Source organism: Cetorhinus maximus, chromosome 14 (genome assembly GCF_964194155.1).
Source record: "Cetorhinus maximus chromosome 14, sCetMax3.hap1.1, whole genome shotgun sequence".
Classification (NCBI taxonomy): Eukaryota; Metazoa; Chordata; class Chondrichthyes; order Lamniformes; family Cetorhinidae; genus Cetorhinus; species Cetorhinus maximus.
The window spans coordinates 71806750-71824865 of NC_135892.1; the positions used below are offsets into that span (position 1 = coordinate 71806750).

Genomic DNA, 18116 nt, shown 5'->3' on the forward strand with positions numbered 1-18116 from the left:
TTCAATTCAATTAATTAATTATCTGGAGTTAAAAGCTAGTCTCAGTAATGGCGACAATGAAACTACTGGTTTGTTGTAAAAATCCATCTGGTTCACTAATGTCCTTTCGGGAAGGCAATCTGTTGTCCTTACCAGTCCAGCCTACATGTGACTCCAGACCCACAGCAGTGTGGTTGAATCTTAACTGCCCTCTGAAATGGCCTAGCAAGCCATTCAGTTGTACCAAACCACTACAGAAAAGTCAAAAAGGGATAAAATTGGTCTGACCACCTGACATCCTAGGCACTGAAAATGACAATGGCAACAGCACTATGAATGTACTTATACAACATGGACTGACTGCAGCAATTCATGGAGGTAGCTCACCACCATCTTCCGAAGGGCAATTAGGGATGGGTACCACATGCTGACCTTGTAGTGATGCTCACATCCCTTTTCTTTATTCTTTCACAGAATGTAGGTGTCGCTGGTTAGGCCACCATTTATTGCCCATTCCTAATTGCCCCTGAGATCCCATGGAAGAATAAAAACAAATTCCAGATGCCTGCTAAAATCTGAGGCATGTGGCTTTATTAATATGTATTTACTGGCTCACCTCTTGAGATCAAGTTATTTGCGCAGCCCAACAACCCATCCTTGTTAAATTGGAAGTAGGTGCTTTCATGGAGAATTGAGTTCGGGTTTACCATTTTTATGAACATACCTCCCCCCTCCCTGCTGATCCTTTCCCACCTGTCCTGGGGATTAAAGTTCTACCCAATATCTTTCCTGAAATTGTGAATCTGTAAATTTTGAGAAAATTGTTTAGCCAAGATCATGCTAGACTTTTAAGAGTACAGCAGGTGTGGTATCACTTAAAGTTATTGTTTTTAAGTTGAAATTGCACTTTACAGTGTTAATGGCAAAATATGAATGCATTTTTGTGAAGCCTCTCTGCTATTTCAATGAATAGTGAACAAAGCAACTACATACTAATGTGTTAATGAACTTGTTATTAATATTACACACTGATTTCAACTTCGAAGTGTGAAACATCTTGTGATCAGTGCGTTTAATTCCCTTGCTCTACTATTTTTAGCGCACCTATTAACACCTTTGCATAAATTTATTGCTGTGCTATTTTAGTACAGACAGTAGCCTATTTAAAGTAAACAGATTAATGTGTATAAATGAATTTGAATGGCCAGGCATGCCAAAAAACAGTATACAGGTGGAATTAAACCCAGAGTCAGATATTTGAATTTGAATATTTTACATAGATTAAGATAATAAAGTTAATCTCCTATATTAATTTAATGCTTTATAGATTTTATATAAAATTCAGGGTGTTCCTGAACTTCCAATAGGGTTCAAGTGCTCTCCACTTTGACATTGGGAGTTTCTATATTGGTTTGCAAAGGGCAGAAATTCTGACCACACCATGCAAGGCACATAATGGTGTAGAGTGCCTGGTGCTGACCACATATAGGGACCTGAAGTAGTGGCAGTCAGTACGCCAAGACAGAGGAGACAAATTGATCTTCACAAGGACACAAGTGGCTCCACCAGCAGCATCCAAACAGGACTTTTCCTGTCCTCTATTGGTTCCCTCATTTGGGGGCTGATCAGTGCAGTGGTAGAGTCAGGAAGGGTACCTGGGTAACTCCTCAAGGAGTAGGTGAATGTTCAGGTTTTTCGCATGCATGGGCCAAACTGCCACTAAAGATGTGCCCAATGTGCAACTTGCACCAATGTGCCTTATTCAAATGAACAAACCTGGGGTTCAGTGTTGGAGGACACCAGTGGATACGATAGCAGCACAACCACTGGGTTTGTAGTCTATGCAATTTCAGAGCTGATATCTTAATACCTAAATCAAAATTGCTTTATTGGAGTTCCACTTAATAGAGAAGACATCGCTTCCAAGGAGTAGCAATCACCGTTGGATTGCCACTCTGCTCCTATTTACTTACCTTGCACTGAAGCTCCACATTTCTCACCCAGACTTCCAAACTGGCCTTCCTGAGAAATGTAGAGCACACCTGCTCCTGGTCTCCTTCTCTCGTAGCATTGGAGCCTTGGGGGTGTGCAGAGGGTAGTCAGGGGGTCGGGAGAGTGGTCGGGGGTGAGGAGATGGTCAGGGGTAGTCAGGTGGTTGGAGGGTAGTTTGGTGGTGAGGAGTTAATTGGGGGTACAGGGGTCACTAGTGTAGTTACCCAGGAGTTAGAACTGGTTTTAATCCTTCTAAAGTTTCCTGGGGACCATTCTGCTAAGTTAGTCTGAAACATCAGAAGACTCCAATTTAAGTCGGAGCTTCAGAGTGTTCCAGATGCAGGCTAATTGCTCAATGGAAGTTGAAACTGCCCTGGCAGTTCCCATGTAGGAAGTGCATGGGGGTTTCTTAGGGGTCCCCAGCACATCTTCTGGGGTACCTCTGGAGGCTGGAAGATCTGGACTATCAAGAACTACCCAGGCAAGGCAGCATATTTTAGTTTAATGTCCAGTGCTGAATTCAGATTTATTGGTGAGATTTTAACTCATTCAAAACTCATTACAGACATAAGATTGGGCCCCTCAAATTTCATCAGATTTAAAATCCCTTGAGATGGAATTCCAATGGTTATACCAAGATTACGCCTAGTGGGACCCTCCTGTGTTAATCCTGTTGGAGCTTGTGGAATCATTGGATGTGCTCTCAGCAGCACAGGAAGACGATACAGGTACCAGTGCATCTCTGCACCCACCGGCCCTTGCAAACTTGTCTGTTCATCGCTATGGAAGTTATCCAGGATCACCTTCCCAAATCCGGGAGTAGATCTGTTGTACATCCAGATTTTGCATCTCTTCAGGAGACCAGGTAACTTACCTGGCTTGAACCCCACTTAGTACTTAGTGCTTAGGCCCTTATGGAGGCCAGTACACATCTACATGCTCCATGTACCAGCCACTGTGCCAGGTCCCCTTCCATTCTGAAGAGTATGACCATTCAGTTTGGGTCTCAACTTTTGGTTGTGCCTCTTGGTTGTTGTTTGCCTTGTAGGGGGAGGAGACTCCACATCTCACAAGGTAAGGAGGAACTACCGGGAAACAGCAGTGACTCATTACTTTTAGATTTTTACTAGGCTTTTGTAACATAGCTATGCAATACCAATCCATGCATTGTTAAAAAAAAAGTTCAGATTTTCTGCCTGCTTCCCACTATTGTTTTGACAGATCAAGAACACCTATGGAGCAAAGCTTGGTAAGGGATGCGCTTTGCCACAACTCCCATTCGCTTCTATTTCTTAGTGGGCAGCCTAAAATGTGCCAGCCCACATTCGGTATATGCAATTTAAGTTAAATGAGGGAAATGTAGCCTTCAGTGCATTTCCCACGGTTAACCATAATTGAATCCTGGATGCTGGAGCTGCATGTTAGGACAACACTCAGAGCAGGGCTACATGCAAGTCTATCATCGATACCAATAATTTGGGAGAGAAAACAAAAATCTTTTTACAGCAGCTCAATGTTTGTCACTTTCTTTTGTTGTACCACGTCCCCAAATTTGAATCATCTCCATATCTCCATGGCTGCAGGGAGCCTGTCTGCCACATGCAAATAACCTTCGGGCTTAGAAATACAGTTAAGATAGGTCGGCATCTCCAGGCCAGGCTGAGTTTTCATCCTGACAGACATACGCTCCCATTGGAAAATATAGGCCTGGTTTTTCGTGCTTTGCTAGTATTTCTTTGTCAACGGAAGTCTGTTATTCTTTTACTTTATCGAACAAAGTTAATATTTTTATTGGATCCGCTGATTTATTTACAACTACAAAATTGGACGAACATTTATTTTTGACTGTTAAGAAAATGCAGTCTTATCAGCTCCATGGCATTTTATATTCTGCTATGAAAGGAAGGAGAATCTAAAAAATATATCAAGCATTTTTGTCAGGATGCATTAGGAGAAAGTAATGCACAGATGCATTTAAATATTATTGGTTATATTTTTGCAAAAAAAAATGTATTGAGGAAAAGGTTGTGGAGAGCACATTTTTCAGAATCATGGTGCCCCTTTTAATGCGTGTGAAAATACTTGAGCTGAAGGGGGCAGTATCATCCTTCCTTCTAGCAGCACCTAAAACAAATGATCATTGCAATTCTCCTTTGGAGTATTAGTTGGCCCATTTGTTAAATACTGATAACACAAAGTGAAACAATGCCATAACTGTCATCTAAATTGTTTTTTACAGGATACTGGAAGTGTTCAGTAATAAATGATATAAAAAGGTCTGATATTGACAAGCTGCCATTTACTATTTGCATTAAAGAACATGAGAAGATGATGGCTGCTGTCCCTGTCCCAAAGGTATTACACTCGGTGAGACTGTAGAAAATACTTCAGTTTACTTAAAGCATTGATAACACCCCTAAATAATTAAGTGAGAACTTCCTGTCCTCAATTACTTAATGCTTTTTTGTCTTAAGAGAATTATGAATGACTTCTGGATTTCACATGGCATGTCTGTTCACTCTGCCCTCTCCCCCTGAAACACTTTATAAGATCAGGTTTCTTAGGCTCAGATGTAATTAAAAATAAGCTGTCAGAAAACACTTCACAGCAGCCAAAAAAAGAGAAATCATGCCAGAGGAAATGTACATTGATTTACTGGATTACAAGCCATTTATACCAATATTTCAAATGATGCTCATATTACAGTGATGGACAAGATTAAAGGAACAATCCACTATTTTACAACAACTGTTCAAAGCCTTTAAAAGGTAAAAAGTTACATTTTATCTATCTCCGTGCGAAAAATATGTGCACCTAATTCATTTGTGGTTGACAGTCACAAAATATATGGGATGTTTATGGAAAATAAGTAAGTATCTGTAAAGTATGGCAATTATCAGAGGTCATACTTCAAACAGATTGCACTTTTATCTTCTCTGTTCATAACCCTTAAGGGATATAGTGTCTCTTCTGCATTTTAATACACTAACATTACAAGGTTACTATTCAGGTTTATTTAGATATAGCTAATGAATTGAAATCAGCTATTTTCACCCTTTTGTATTCCTTTAAAGAGCATATGGTAATTTTATTAACTCACTTTTTAAGAACCACTTCATCCAATTCAGGGTCATGGGGAATCAGAGCCTAGTCCAACAGGGGATGGGCACAGTACACCCAGGACAGGGGGCCAGTCCACCACAGGGTGGATAGCAAATCCACTCAACCAGCACACCTTTAGAAAGCGGGAGGAAACAAGAGCACCCAGAGGAAACCCACAGAGACACAGGGAGGACATGCAAACTCTACACAGCCACACTCAGGTCAGGATTGACCCTGGGGTTTCTGGACCTGTGAGGCAGCAGCACTAACCATTGCACCACCGTGGATCTTATTAACTACTGTAATTAAATGCATTGCATATTTGTAGTTTTGGAATCTATATAATCCACGTGACCAATGGAGTTAACAGCTTGCTTATATTAGAAACGCGTAACCAAGTTGTAACAATCAGGGGCAATTTTGATCTGAAGAGGAATAATTTAAGCAGGGTAAACTTTTAAGTAGAAGTCTTATTGAAATTATGCTACATTAATATCTACCACAGTTGCATGTGTTTTCGGGTGTGCGTTTGTGTGCTTGCATGCAGGATGAGGAAAAGTAAGCTTGTCCCCACATTGGGTGCCCATATTTGTCATTTCCATAATCCTGCAGATGTCCCAATGGAAAACAGAAACAAATGAAAAAATATGAGTGCAAACTTGCAACCTTCACTCAGCCTTATGGCGCACTACCGAACTGTTATGCTGCAAATGGAAGAATTCAAAAGACAACATTGAAATATTAGTCATTGAACTTTATGATCCTCCAAACCTGCTGCAACGAACTTCATCCTATTAGTAGTGTCTGTATAGATCAGCCGTGCCTCAATCTGGTGGATTTGGTACTCATGTATTATACCATTTGGCTTAGCTGGTGGTCTCCACATAAGCTGTAAAGAGGTTGCATTAAGTGCAATCACTGTTGGGGAGTAGACTTTTTCAGGGACTCCTTGGACAGTTGCTGCAACAACCTATGACATGAAAAAAAAAGTTTGATAGCACAGTTTCTCAACTATCAAGCAACATCAGCTAATGCACCAGAATATGAATTCATGAAATAATAAAAGACATACTAAACGAGGGTCACCTGAATATATTTATATATACTTAATTCCCCCAAAATATATAATTATAGCTGCATAAAAGGTCATCTGAGAATCCCAAAACTCACTAACTGATAGACAATAGAAACAGAAAATGCTGGAAATCCTCAGTGTGTCAGGCAGCATCTGTGGAGTGGGAAACAACATGAACATCTCAGATCGATGACCTTTCACATTTTTGTATTAGACTGATAGACAAGTTTGATGTCACGATGGAAACAGGCACCTCCCATGTTATTATTCTGAAACATCATTATATCATACTTACAATTTCCATGTATGACAATCTTTTAATTTTGAAAATGCAGGTGGGCTGATTTTCTTTTAAATTGAAATACTAAGTTGAAGGCCTAAGGTTGAAGAGAACAGATGAGTTGACCAGGAAATAGATGGGATATACCGAGAAATGATGATTAGGTGTCATCAAGCTTGGGCTTTAAAAGCATGTAAGTTGTAGGAGGAAAGGAAGACACAGAACCAGGTTTTTGCTACCCAGGAAACCAGGCTTGAGCCAGGAAATATCCTGCCTTGGCAGGCCCACCTCAGTTTACAGTGCTCAGTCACACACAATTTTCACTGCGGGAGGGTCTGGTGTGCGAAAGAGGCAGGCCTGCCACACTGGAAACAAATTGTAGGTGGCCACGGGGGCAAGCGAGTGCCAAGGTGGGTTGGTTAGAAGGTCCACCTGTTCTCTGGGACCTTGTCCAGTTATAATAGAAGCCATTAGGTGCTCTAGCCCTTATGCCTGATACCAGCTCAAATCCCCAGCCACTCCATATGGCTGCTCATACCCTCTATGCCAACTCATGCCCCACTCACCCCTCATGACCCCTCATGCCTTCCATGCCAACTCAATGCCAGATCATGTCCCTTCCATGCCCATTCACCTAGCATGTACTATGTACCTAACCAATGAGCTCTATAATAACAATAGCTAATGTGGAAGTGCTGAGAATAAAAGATCATTCAGAAATGTTCTTTGATAAAAAAAACTGCTGTTCCTACAACCCTATAAAAATGTGAATCAGACAGACTATTATAGTATCATTAACAGAGACTTCAAACACTTCAGATATCTAATATTGTCCAAATAAACACAGATATTGAGTACAAGATCACAGAAAGAACAACTTATTATTACCTCTTAAAGATGTCAATCAAGCAAAGTCTACAATTCATTTCAATTGTCAAAACAGATTCACTGCTGGGCTAATGCTTTTATTGGTCTGGATTCTCAGCCAAGTAAGCATAATGAGAATCGGTGGAAGCCCAGATCGTGTGAAGTTTTTGAAGCCTCTGATATTGTTACTTTAATGGTTTGTCTGACTGACAGTTTTATAGCATTGTAGGAACAACAGTTTTTTCTCAAAGAATATTTCTGAATGGGTGTTTTTTTCCCTTTCAGCAGTTCCACACTTGCCACTTATTATATAGCTCATTGGTTATGTACATAGTGCAAACTGGGTGAATGGGCATGAGTTGGCATGAAAAGTAAGAGGGGCCAATAGGAGTGGCTGGGAGCATGAGTTGGTATTGAGTTGGCATGGAGAGTATGAGGGGCCATGGGAGTGGCTGGGAGCATGAGTTGACATTGAGTTGGCATGGAGAGTATGAGGGGCCAATAGGAACGGCTTGGAGCATGAGTTGGTATTGAGTTGGCATGGAGAGTATGAGGGGCCATGGGAATGGCAGGGGAGCAAGGGTAACACCTTTTGAACTTATCTTTCAAAAATTTCCTGAATCCAGACAATAGTTCACAAATCCACTGAGGGGCCATGAACCATGAGTATGGAGAAGCTGGGCTGATTGCAGAGGCCTAAGAGATGCCTACCCCCGCAATGAGACTGGTCAGGTTGGGAGTATAGGCTGAGGGCTCACTACCCACCTGTGCTGGTGAAAATTGCTGGTGCTGGGAATGGGGTTGGGAATTATGGAACCGGGTCCTACCATTTTAAATGGCTCAAGAGTCAGCCCGACTCCATGAAAATCTGGCCCTAAGGGAAATAAGTAGTTCCGTATTTTGAACTTCCAAAAAGGGATATAATAAGTCTTGATTTTAATATACTGATGATGCAGGGAGGGGGACGAATATGTAAAAATGGTGTTTAGGAGGAGGATCGGAGAAGGAAAGGAACAGTGACTATTATTATTAATAAAGTAGAAACTAATGAATTAATAAATATACTGTGGAATTTAATATGACCTTCAAACTGTTATGTGCAGTACACCCACCTTGCTGCTGACTGCACACTGAGCAATTGTGCAAGCTATCAGTTGGTAGGTGTATTCCTGAGATGGCTGAATGCCTCCAGTATCTGTGAAACTGAAGCTTGTCCCACGAAAACGCTCAGTCCCATCGCGTAGAACAATGTAACGTGTGATAATGCCTAGTTCAATAAGAGATACTGTTTAGATGCAAAAAGCAACAAATCAGCTGAAAGTCAACTCTTAAAAGCATGCAAAACCCTGTAAATCTGCTCCAAGCCAGCCATTATTCAGTCAGCTTTTAAATATATCTCTCGCTTTTGTCATTCTTAGTACCTTTTTACTCTTCTGCAAACAGTTCCATTAAAAATAGAGCCACTCTGTAGGCTTTGGACTAAATAACGGTATTTCTTGCATCCTGGGGCCAGTAATGAACAAACTGGCCTGGTGCCATTTTATAGTGAGGACTGAATGCTAGCTGAACAAATGAGGTCATAATAATTTCGAAAATTTATTGTTCCTCCTCTGATGATGCCATCGTCAGTTATTTGGTGCTGCTAAGCAAATAATAGTATCATTGATCCTTCCCTGTCACTAATCAAATGAAGTAATTGCAGCTCTTCCTTCAAATTTGATTTGATTTTTGTACTTGAATACCTGTTATGATTCAGAAATGCCAATTTTGCAGAATGTGCTACAAATTTGTCTTCTGCAAGTCAGAAGTTCTGTTCCACATGTTTTAAGCAAGCAATACTGATTGTGTTTAGGTCAGACCAATGTAACCACTCATATGATTTATGCTTTCGCCAAGTCATTAGCAAAGTTTTTTTTGCATGTTAAAAACTGGTAATTTACACAAAAGAGCCTCTTGTCACTGCAGCCATAACTTAGGAGAGTAACAATGGCCGTCACTAGTCAGTTTGTTTTAGTTAAGCCAGTGGTTTAAGTGGCCATAATGCACCAGTGCCAGGTCCAGGTTCTTACCTCATTAGGGTGCAATTCTCAGGATTCAAGAGTTCATCTGTTTTCTCATCAGCTGCTTCCAATTTTATGATATCAGCAAAGAATGAAGAATGCATTCTATGCATGCTCCAGCTTTTTGCAGCCTATTCTGAAATACAAATGGATGTATCTGTGTTGTGCAGTAATCACTCCCCTGACTCCTGGGCAAGATGCATGCTTCAGCTGGTCCTTCCTAATGATGTCTGGTACTGATGTTATGAATTTGAGTCTGCTGTAAATACCTTCTCAAATTCGGTGGCTAGAATCATTCCCAAAAGTGGTCTGAGTGCCTGAGCATCTTACCATTTATGCTATTGTGCACGTAGATGTAGTGCAGTGGGAGTTGCCTCACACTGCCCTGCATCTACTCATACAGTAGCATAATCCAGAATGGTGGCAATAGAACCCTCTTGTGACCTGAACCGGATATCCATGTTTCTCCAATTTCTCTGAAAGCAGACTGAGTTAGTTTAAGCTTGGTTTGAATCATTCAATTACTTTATTCAATAGTAAGGTGAATGCATGAGGCAATAATTATGTTCAGATTTCTTGGTTCAATCTATACAACTTGGCTTCTCTTGTGTAAATTATGCTTCTCTTGTGTAAATTAATGATTTCTCAACAGTAGGAAAGCTTTGTTAATTCACTTAAGATTTACTTCCTGCAATAAATCTTATCACATTTGGATGAAAACAGGTCTATTTTTATAAAACAGAGAAAATCTATGGACCTGATTTCAACTCTATGCATGCGGATGGGTTTTGATTGCGTTAAAGTCTTGCACAAGGATGCTATGTCCTGATTGGTTTATAGTGAATGTAAAATTTGAACCAATAAAAAAACTCACTTACAATTTTTTGTGGAAATATCTTGATTGTCTGTTGAATTTTCAGCAGAAATCCCAGAGAAACAACAAAATTCCTCTGCTCCATGTTACTGCCAAAGTTCCAGCAGACGATTGAAAGAACCTCACAGAAATTCTATGTGATTATTAACAAAATTGACACATCTGTTTAACAAAAGTGTTGCTAATCTGAAATTTCAAAAAGACTTTGAAAATCCTGAGAGTTATGTCTTTTCCCACTTTATATTCCTTCCTTCCATGCACTGTTTTTGGGACCCTGACAAATACAATTTTATTGCCTAACCTTTCACAGTTTCCCAATTTATTCTTTTTTTAACTTGCTGTTTCTGGTCTTTCTTCCCTTGTAACAAACATTGACAGGTTTTGCCTTATGTTCTATCTAGACTTGAACTTGGACTACAATCTCTTTTAGAGCTTCATGATTGCACAACTTTTCAAGACTTCATATATGTTGTATAAACTCATTGTTGCTAATATGTAATTTACTTGCAGAAGGAGTTTGATTCATTCTTTTCCCCCAAACACATACCAGAGGATGGTGGGGTTTCCTGCCACCTGAAGAGTTGACGGGGAACACATGTCCACTGATACCAGTCGTCCCGTGGCCATTTAGCGTTCAGTAAGGAGGAAGTCCCACCCTAGACAACTCTGTAGTCCCAACAGCATCAGATTCGAGTGGTGGCCACTGCTGGGACTACAGGAAGTACCCAAAGAAGAGGAGCTAATGAAGGCTGGACGTCAGGTAAATCTGGGGCCTGGATAGCAGGCGCCAGTGAGATGGAAGAGGAGGGCGGGGGTCGGATTTGAGTGGTGGGGGGGGGGTAGGGTTAAGGGGGGGTATGATCTTGTGGGGCACAGGAGACCCCCAATGACCCCCTGCACTTGCCCAACAAAATTTGCCCTTAACAAATCCATGTTGGCTTTCCTTAATTAACCCACATTTACCCAACTAACTTAGTTTTGACCTGAATTATTGTTTCTAGTTCCCCCACCACAAAGCATAAACTACCTGGCTTGTAGTTGCTGGCCTATCTTTACGCCCTTTTTTTAAACAAGATTGTAACATTTGCAATTCTCCAGTCCTCTGGCACCACCCCTGAGTCTAAGGAAGACTTGAAAAGTAAAGCTAGTGCCTTCGCAATTTCCACTCTCACTTCCATCAGCTTGCACAGTAAAAGCTGCCAGGCTACCCACCTGGCATGGGTAAAAAGCAGCAGGGGCAGGATGAGGCACTTAGTTGGCCATTAATTGGCCACTTAAGGGTCTCAATAGGCCCAATGTTAGGTGGGCTGATTAATTAATTAAATCTGGAATAAAAATTAGAATTATCAATGGTGACCATGCAACTAATGAACTGTTGTAAACGTCCATCTGGTTCACTAGCATTCTTTAGGGAAAGATATCTGCCCTCCTTACACAGTCTGGTCTATACATGAGTCCAGAACCACAGCAATATAACTGACTCTTTACTGTCCTGTGAAGTGGCCTAGGAAACCATTCAGTTGTCAAGAAGTCACCTCACCACCACTTTCTCCATGACCAGCGGCGCCATGAAGGGGAAAGGTATGGCAAACAAATCTAGAGGTCCCTGAATGACGATAGAGATAGAAATTAAGATGAAGAAGAAAAAGCGGGCTTATGAAAGTTGTCAGGGGGAGAATACAACCTAGAACCAGGACAAATATAGAAGTTTCAGAGGGTAATTGAAAAAGCAGTTAAGAGAAGCAAAGAGAGATTATGAAAAGAACCAGGACTCTAATATAAAAGAGAATCCAAAGTCTGCTATGGGCAAATAAATAGTAAAAGGGTGGCAAGGGGAGGAGTGAGGCCAATAGGGACCTAAAAGGGGATTTACGCAGGGAGATAGGGGACATGGCTGAGGTATTAAATTAATACTTTGCATCTGTCTTTACCAAGAAAGGTGGTGCACAGGTTATGCTGAGAAAGGAGGTAATTTGGAAACTTGACAGGTTTAAAATTGATAAGGAGAAGGTATTGGAGAGGCTGTCTGTACTTAATGTTTATAAGTCACCAGAACCAGATGAGATGCATTCAAGCATACTGACAGAAGTGAGAGTGGAAATTACAGAGGCAATGACCTCAATTTTCAAGTCTTCCTTAGACTCAGGGGTGCTGCCAGAGGACTGGAGAATTGCAAATGTTACACCCTTGTTCAAAAAAAAGGGTGTAACGATAAGCCAGCAACTACAAGCCAGGTAGTTTAACCTCGGCGGTGGGGAAGTTCCCAGAAATGATAACTTGGGTCAAAATGAATAATCACTTGGGCAAACATGGGTTAATTAAGGAAAGCCAGCATGGATTTGCTAAGGGCAAATATTGTTTAACTAACTTGGAGTTTTTCTCATGAGGTAACAGAAAGAGTTGTTGAGGGTAATGTTGCTGATGTGGTGTACATGGACTTCCAAAAGGCATTTGATTAAATGCTGCTTAAAAGACCCTTGAGCAAAGGTAAAGCTCATGGAATAAAAGGGACAACAGCAACATGGATATGAAATTGGGTGAGTGACAGGAAACAGTGAGTAGTGGCTGAGGAAGTTTTTCAGACTGGAGACAGGTTTGTGGTGGAGTTCCCCAGTTTAGGACCCCTGTTCTTCCTGATACATATTAATGACCTAGACCTTGGTGTACAGGGCACAATTTCAAAATTTTGGATGATACAAAACTTGCAAGTATTGCGAACTGTGAGGAGGATAGTTTAGAAATTCAAAAAAACATAGTCAGGTTGGTGGAATGGGCGGACACGTGGCAGATGAAATTTAATGCAGAGAAATGTGAAGTGATTCATTTTGGTAGGAAGAATGCGGAGAGACAATACAAAATAAAAGGTACAATTCTAAAGGGGATGTAGGAGCAGAGGGTCTTGGGTGTATATGTGCATAAATCATTTTGGAAATACAGGTTGCGAGCACGGTTAGTAATGCATACGGTATCCTAGACTTTATTAATAGGGGTATAGAGCACAAAACAAGGAAGTTATGTTAAAGTTGTATAAAGGAAGGTGGTGGCAATGTCACTGGCTTAATAATGAAGAGGCCCAGACTAATGCTCTGGGGGCATGGGTTTGAATCCCACCATGGCAGCTGGTGGGAATTAAGTTTAATTAGTAAATCTGGATTTTTTTAAAAAAAGCTAATACTACTAACCATGAAACCATTGTTGATGGTCGTAAAGACCCATCTGGTTCACTAATGCCCTTTAGGGGACAAAATCTGCCATCCTTACCTGGTCTGGCTTACATGTGACTCCAGACCCACTGCAATGTAGTTGACTCTTAGATGTCCTCTTTAATTTCCTAGCAAGCCACTCAGTTGTACCAAACTATTAGAAACCCTACAAAAAGGAATGAAACTAGATGGATCACCCAGCATCAACCTTTGATCCTGCAAAGTCTCCTTACTAACACCTAGGGGCTTGCGCCAAAACTGGAAGAGCTGTCTCACAGACTAGTCAATCAACAGCATTACACAAAATGGTACCTTACAGACAATGTCCCCTCCATCACCAACAACTGCAAGTTCCCCTCAAAGCTACACGCCATCCTGACATGGAACTATATCGCCATTCCTTCACAGTCGCTGGATCAAAATCCTGGACTCTTTCCCTAACAGCACTGTGGGTGTACCTGCACCGCATGGATTACAGCGGTCAATAAGGCATCACACCAACATCTTCTCAAGGGCAATTAGGGATGGACAATAAAAATGGTGGGTTAGCCAGTGATGCCCACATCCTGTGAAAGAATAAAAAAAACACTGGTGTATTGCACCTAGTTCTGGGTGCCACACTTTATCATTGATGTGAAGGTATTAGAGAGCGCATGGAAGAGATTCAGTATAATTGTTCCAGGGATGAAGAACTTCAGTTACGTAGGTAGATTGGAGAGGTTGGGACAGTTTTCCTTGGAGAAGAGAAGGTTAAGAAGAGATTTGATAGAAGTATTCAGAATTATGACGGTCTAGACTGAGCAGTTGGGGAAAAGCTGCTCCCATTGGTGAAAGGATTGTGAACCAAAGGGTAGAAAATTAAGATAATTGGCAAAAGAAACAATAGCATCATGAGGAAAAGCTTTTTCCCACAGCGAGTGATTAGGATCTGGAATGCACTGACTGAGAGTGTGGTGGAGGCAGGTTTAATTGAGGCATTCAACAGGGAATTGTATTATTATCTGAAAATGAAGAATATGCAGTGCTATGGGGAGAAGGCTAGGTTGTGGCACTAGGTGAATTGCTCCTGCAGAGAACCAGCACAGACATGATGGGCTGAATGGCCTCCTTCTGCACTGTAACCATTCGTAAATTGGCAAATGGAGCATAATATGGGAAAATGTGAGGTTGTTCGCTTTGTTGGGAAGAATAGAAAACCAGAACATTACTTAAATGCAGAGAGACTGCAGAATGCTCCAGCACAGAGGAATCTGGGTGTCCTCTGGGTGTCCTCATACATGAATCACAAAATGTTAGCATGCAGGTACAGCATGTAATTAACAAGGCAAATAGAGTGTTGGCCTTTATTGCAAGGTTGGAGTATAAACATAGGGAAGCCTTGCTTCAACTGTACAAGACATTGGTGAGACCACACCTGGAGTATGCGTACACTTTTGGTCTCCTTATTTAAGGAGGGATATACTTACACTGGAAGTGGTTCAGTGAAAGTTCACTAGATTGATTCCTGGGATGAAGGGATGTCTTATGAGGAAAGGTTGAGCATGTTGGGCCTATACTCGTTAGAGTTTAGAAGTGCTCTATTGAAGCGTTTAAGATTCTGAGGGGGCTTGACAGGGTAGATGCTAAGAGGATGTTTCCCCTAGCTCGTGGGGGAACCTAGAAGTAAGGGGCACAGTTTCAAAATAAGGAGTCTCTCATTTAAGATGGAGATGAGTAGGAGGGATTTCTTCTCTCAGAGGGTTGTTAAACTTTGGAATATATTCAAGGCTGAATTAGACAGTTTTTGATCTATAAGAGAGTCAAAGGTTATTGGGGTTTAGGAAAGTGGAGTTAAAGCCACAATCGGATCGAGCATGATCTAGAGCAGGCTTGAGGGGCTAAATGGCCTACTCCTGCTCCTATTTCCTATGTTCTTCTGTTAATATCATAAGGCCCAATAAGTAGAATATCTGTGTAGTGCACTAAATGCATCCCTCCTGTTTTCCATTGTATGGAGAAGAAATTTGACCAAGGTGTAAAATGGGCTGCTGATTCGCTATGACCAGTTTATTCACCAGGAAATAAAAGTTAACATTACCTCCATTGTTCCGGTCTGGTTTCTCTCTGACTCCCTCTACTGAAAGCTTGATTTTAAGGCCCAGCCAGGGCCAGGAACAGAGATGGATGGGTGCTAAAAATAGCGCCACTGGCCTGTGTGCCATTTTCCAGCTCCATCCTGCCTTGAGGCCAGTTTCTTGGAGACAGAATGGAAGCAACAGGGCTATTCGCCTCACGCGGCATTTAGCTGATTAAACCAATGAAGGTCCAAAGCTTGTTAATGGAGGCTAACTGGGATTTTCCAGTTGGCCTCCAGGTTCCCGCAGGCAGAGGGGGCCAGTTTAACTGCCTGGAGATGGCCTCCTGACAGCAGGCAGGGAGGGGGGGGCAGTGCTCCAAGCAGGCCTACAGGCCTTTCCTGCTTGTCTGCCTGGGTGCAGCAGCAGCCACAGGCTAACTGATAATGTCAAACTCCCAACTACCCCACAGTGGTGTCCTGGCTGCAAAAACCTTTCCTTATTTTCAATTATAAAAAGTTGGAGAGAGGGCGCCTCCATTTTGAAGCATCCTCTTCCTCACTTACCTGCCGTGACATCCTGCTGTTGCTTTCAAAGTAGAACATCTCGGATTGGCCCTCCAGTTTTGAGAACCTGCCTATTCTTAATTGGATGATGACCCTGCCCTCTGGCCATTAATTGGCCACTCTGGGGAAAATCAAAATGACTGACTATTTCCTACATACTCCAGGCTTCTGACCCACATTTGAGTCTGACAACGGGATTCAGATGCCCGCAGGGAAAATCCAGCCCAGCGTTTCTGATGTTCACTCTCTTTCCCTTTGTTAGTCTGTTTTTGAGACCTGGGCCATGCAATGGAGTGAGTGGGGAATGACTGGATTTGGTTCAGAACAAACATCTGTGAGAAAGAGGAAGTTCCAGACAGCAGCGCAGCTAAACTCAGTAGTGGAGGGCAAGAGAGATGCATTAAGTGTTTTGGACAGATATTCTTCATGTTGAACCTTAAAGATGTGTGCTGTTAGTATGAGAAGTAAGGTAAAGAGGTAAATATAGACACTCTGTTTGTAGCTGGCATGTGGAGAAGATCATGTCCACAGCAGATCTACCAACACAAAAACCACACTGTGCTTCTGGATACACTCGGTCTGCAAGTAGATGCAGTCTTTTAAGCATGAGTCTAACAAAAGCCTTCCCAATGACTGTAAGGAGTGAGATGTCCCTGTAGTTGTTGCAATCCTCTCTGTTGCCTTCATTTTTGCATAATGTGTTGATTTTTGCATCATGCACATCCTGTGCAATGGATCCGACCATCCAACAGAAAAAGAGGAGGTCATGAAGGTGTAGTAGATGGGACTTTCCGTGCTTGAGTTGAATAGTTTGGCTGGAATTCCATCCTTGCTGGATGTCTTTCTTCTTGTTAAGCAATCAATGACCTTTTTAAGCTCAAGTGATGAAGGTTCTGCTTCTAACTCATCCATGACAGAAAGCTGTGGGAGAATGTTAAATGCAGACTATGAGATATCTGTCTCACAGGAGTACAGCTCACAGTAATGTTCAACCCAGCGGGACATCTGTTTACTTCTGTTGGTGAGTACTACACCATCTGCCAATTTCAGGGGTCGTGCAACTTTGGTGATGGTAGGACAAGGGCCTGTTTGATGCCATCATACATAGCACATAGATTTATGTTGCTTGTATTTCTTGACTAAGTTGATCCAGTGTTTATTTGCGCAGTGGCTCCCTGTCCTTTGCAAGACTGCCTTGACTACTTTCAAATCATGCAGTGTTGTAGCTGTTGGGTTTATGTCATGCATTGGATAGACTTTGCTTTTTGCTTCAATGACAAATGTTATCTCTGCTGAATCGGTCTCAAACTAGTCTTTGTTCCTGTTTCACCTTTACCAAATGTTGTTGCTGCTGTTTCATAAATTATTGAACTTAGCATCTTCCAGGTTTCTTCAATATCAAGAACAGCATTTCCTGGTAAGCCTTTAGTGGGTACCAATGATTTGAGTGTCAGTGCAAGCTGCTGGTAATTGGCATCATTTCATGTATTGGGGATGTTGATGTGTGGCAGGCCGTCGTGTTTGAAGCTGTGAAACGTTCAGAGCTGCACCATCACTCTGCTTCTGACAAGACAGTGGTCAGTGTCACAATCTGTACTGTGGTAGGTGTGGGTATGGAGAATGCAGGGCAGATCACATCTTCTGGTGATAATCGGGGCAAATTGGTGCCAATGTCCAGATCTTGGATGATGCTCTGATACCTTGTGTTAATGTTTGCCCTGAAAGAAAGTGTAGCTCATGCAGAGTTCATTCAGAACACAAAGTTCAAAAAGTCATTGTTCATTGTCATTGATCTTGTCCACCCCATGTTGGCTCAGGCAGGTTGGCCATGAATCTTCATCCCGTCCATCACTTGCATTGAAATCACCAAAGATGAATAACTTCTTTGACCAATTGGGATGTGCTTAGAGCATCATTTAGAGAGCCACAGAATTGATCTTTGTCTAAGACACTGGCATTCAAGGCTGGTGCATAAGTGCTGATGATGTTGATACAGCCACCATTAGATGATAGACACAGAGGTAAGGTGTTCAGAAGTTTCTACAGCTGGTACTATTGTTGCTA

The 18116-nt window shown here is 41.7% G+C and overlaps 1 protein-coding gene across 1 annotated transcript in view; it reads right to left on the minus strand.

Annotated features, from left to right (window-relative positions):
* ush2a (Usher syndrome 2A (autosomal recessive, mild)) overlaps positions 1 to 18116 on the minus strand; it is a 1183552-nt gene that overhangs the window by 190840 nt on the left and 974596 nt on the right. Inside the window, exons 57-58 of the mRNA XM_078556364.1 lie at positions 8408 to 8562; positions 5845 to 6043 (exon numbers count right to left, since the gene is read on the minus strand). Of these exons, the coding sequence (XP_078412490.1) occupies positions 5845 to 6043; positions 8408 to 8562 (354 nt within the window). The remainder of the gene's footprint in view (positions 1 to 5844; positions 6044 to 8407; positions 8563 to 18116) is intronic.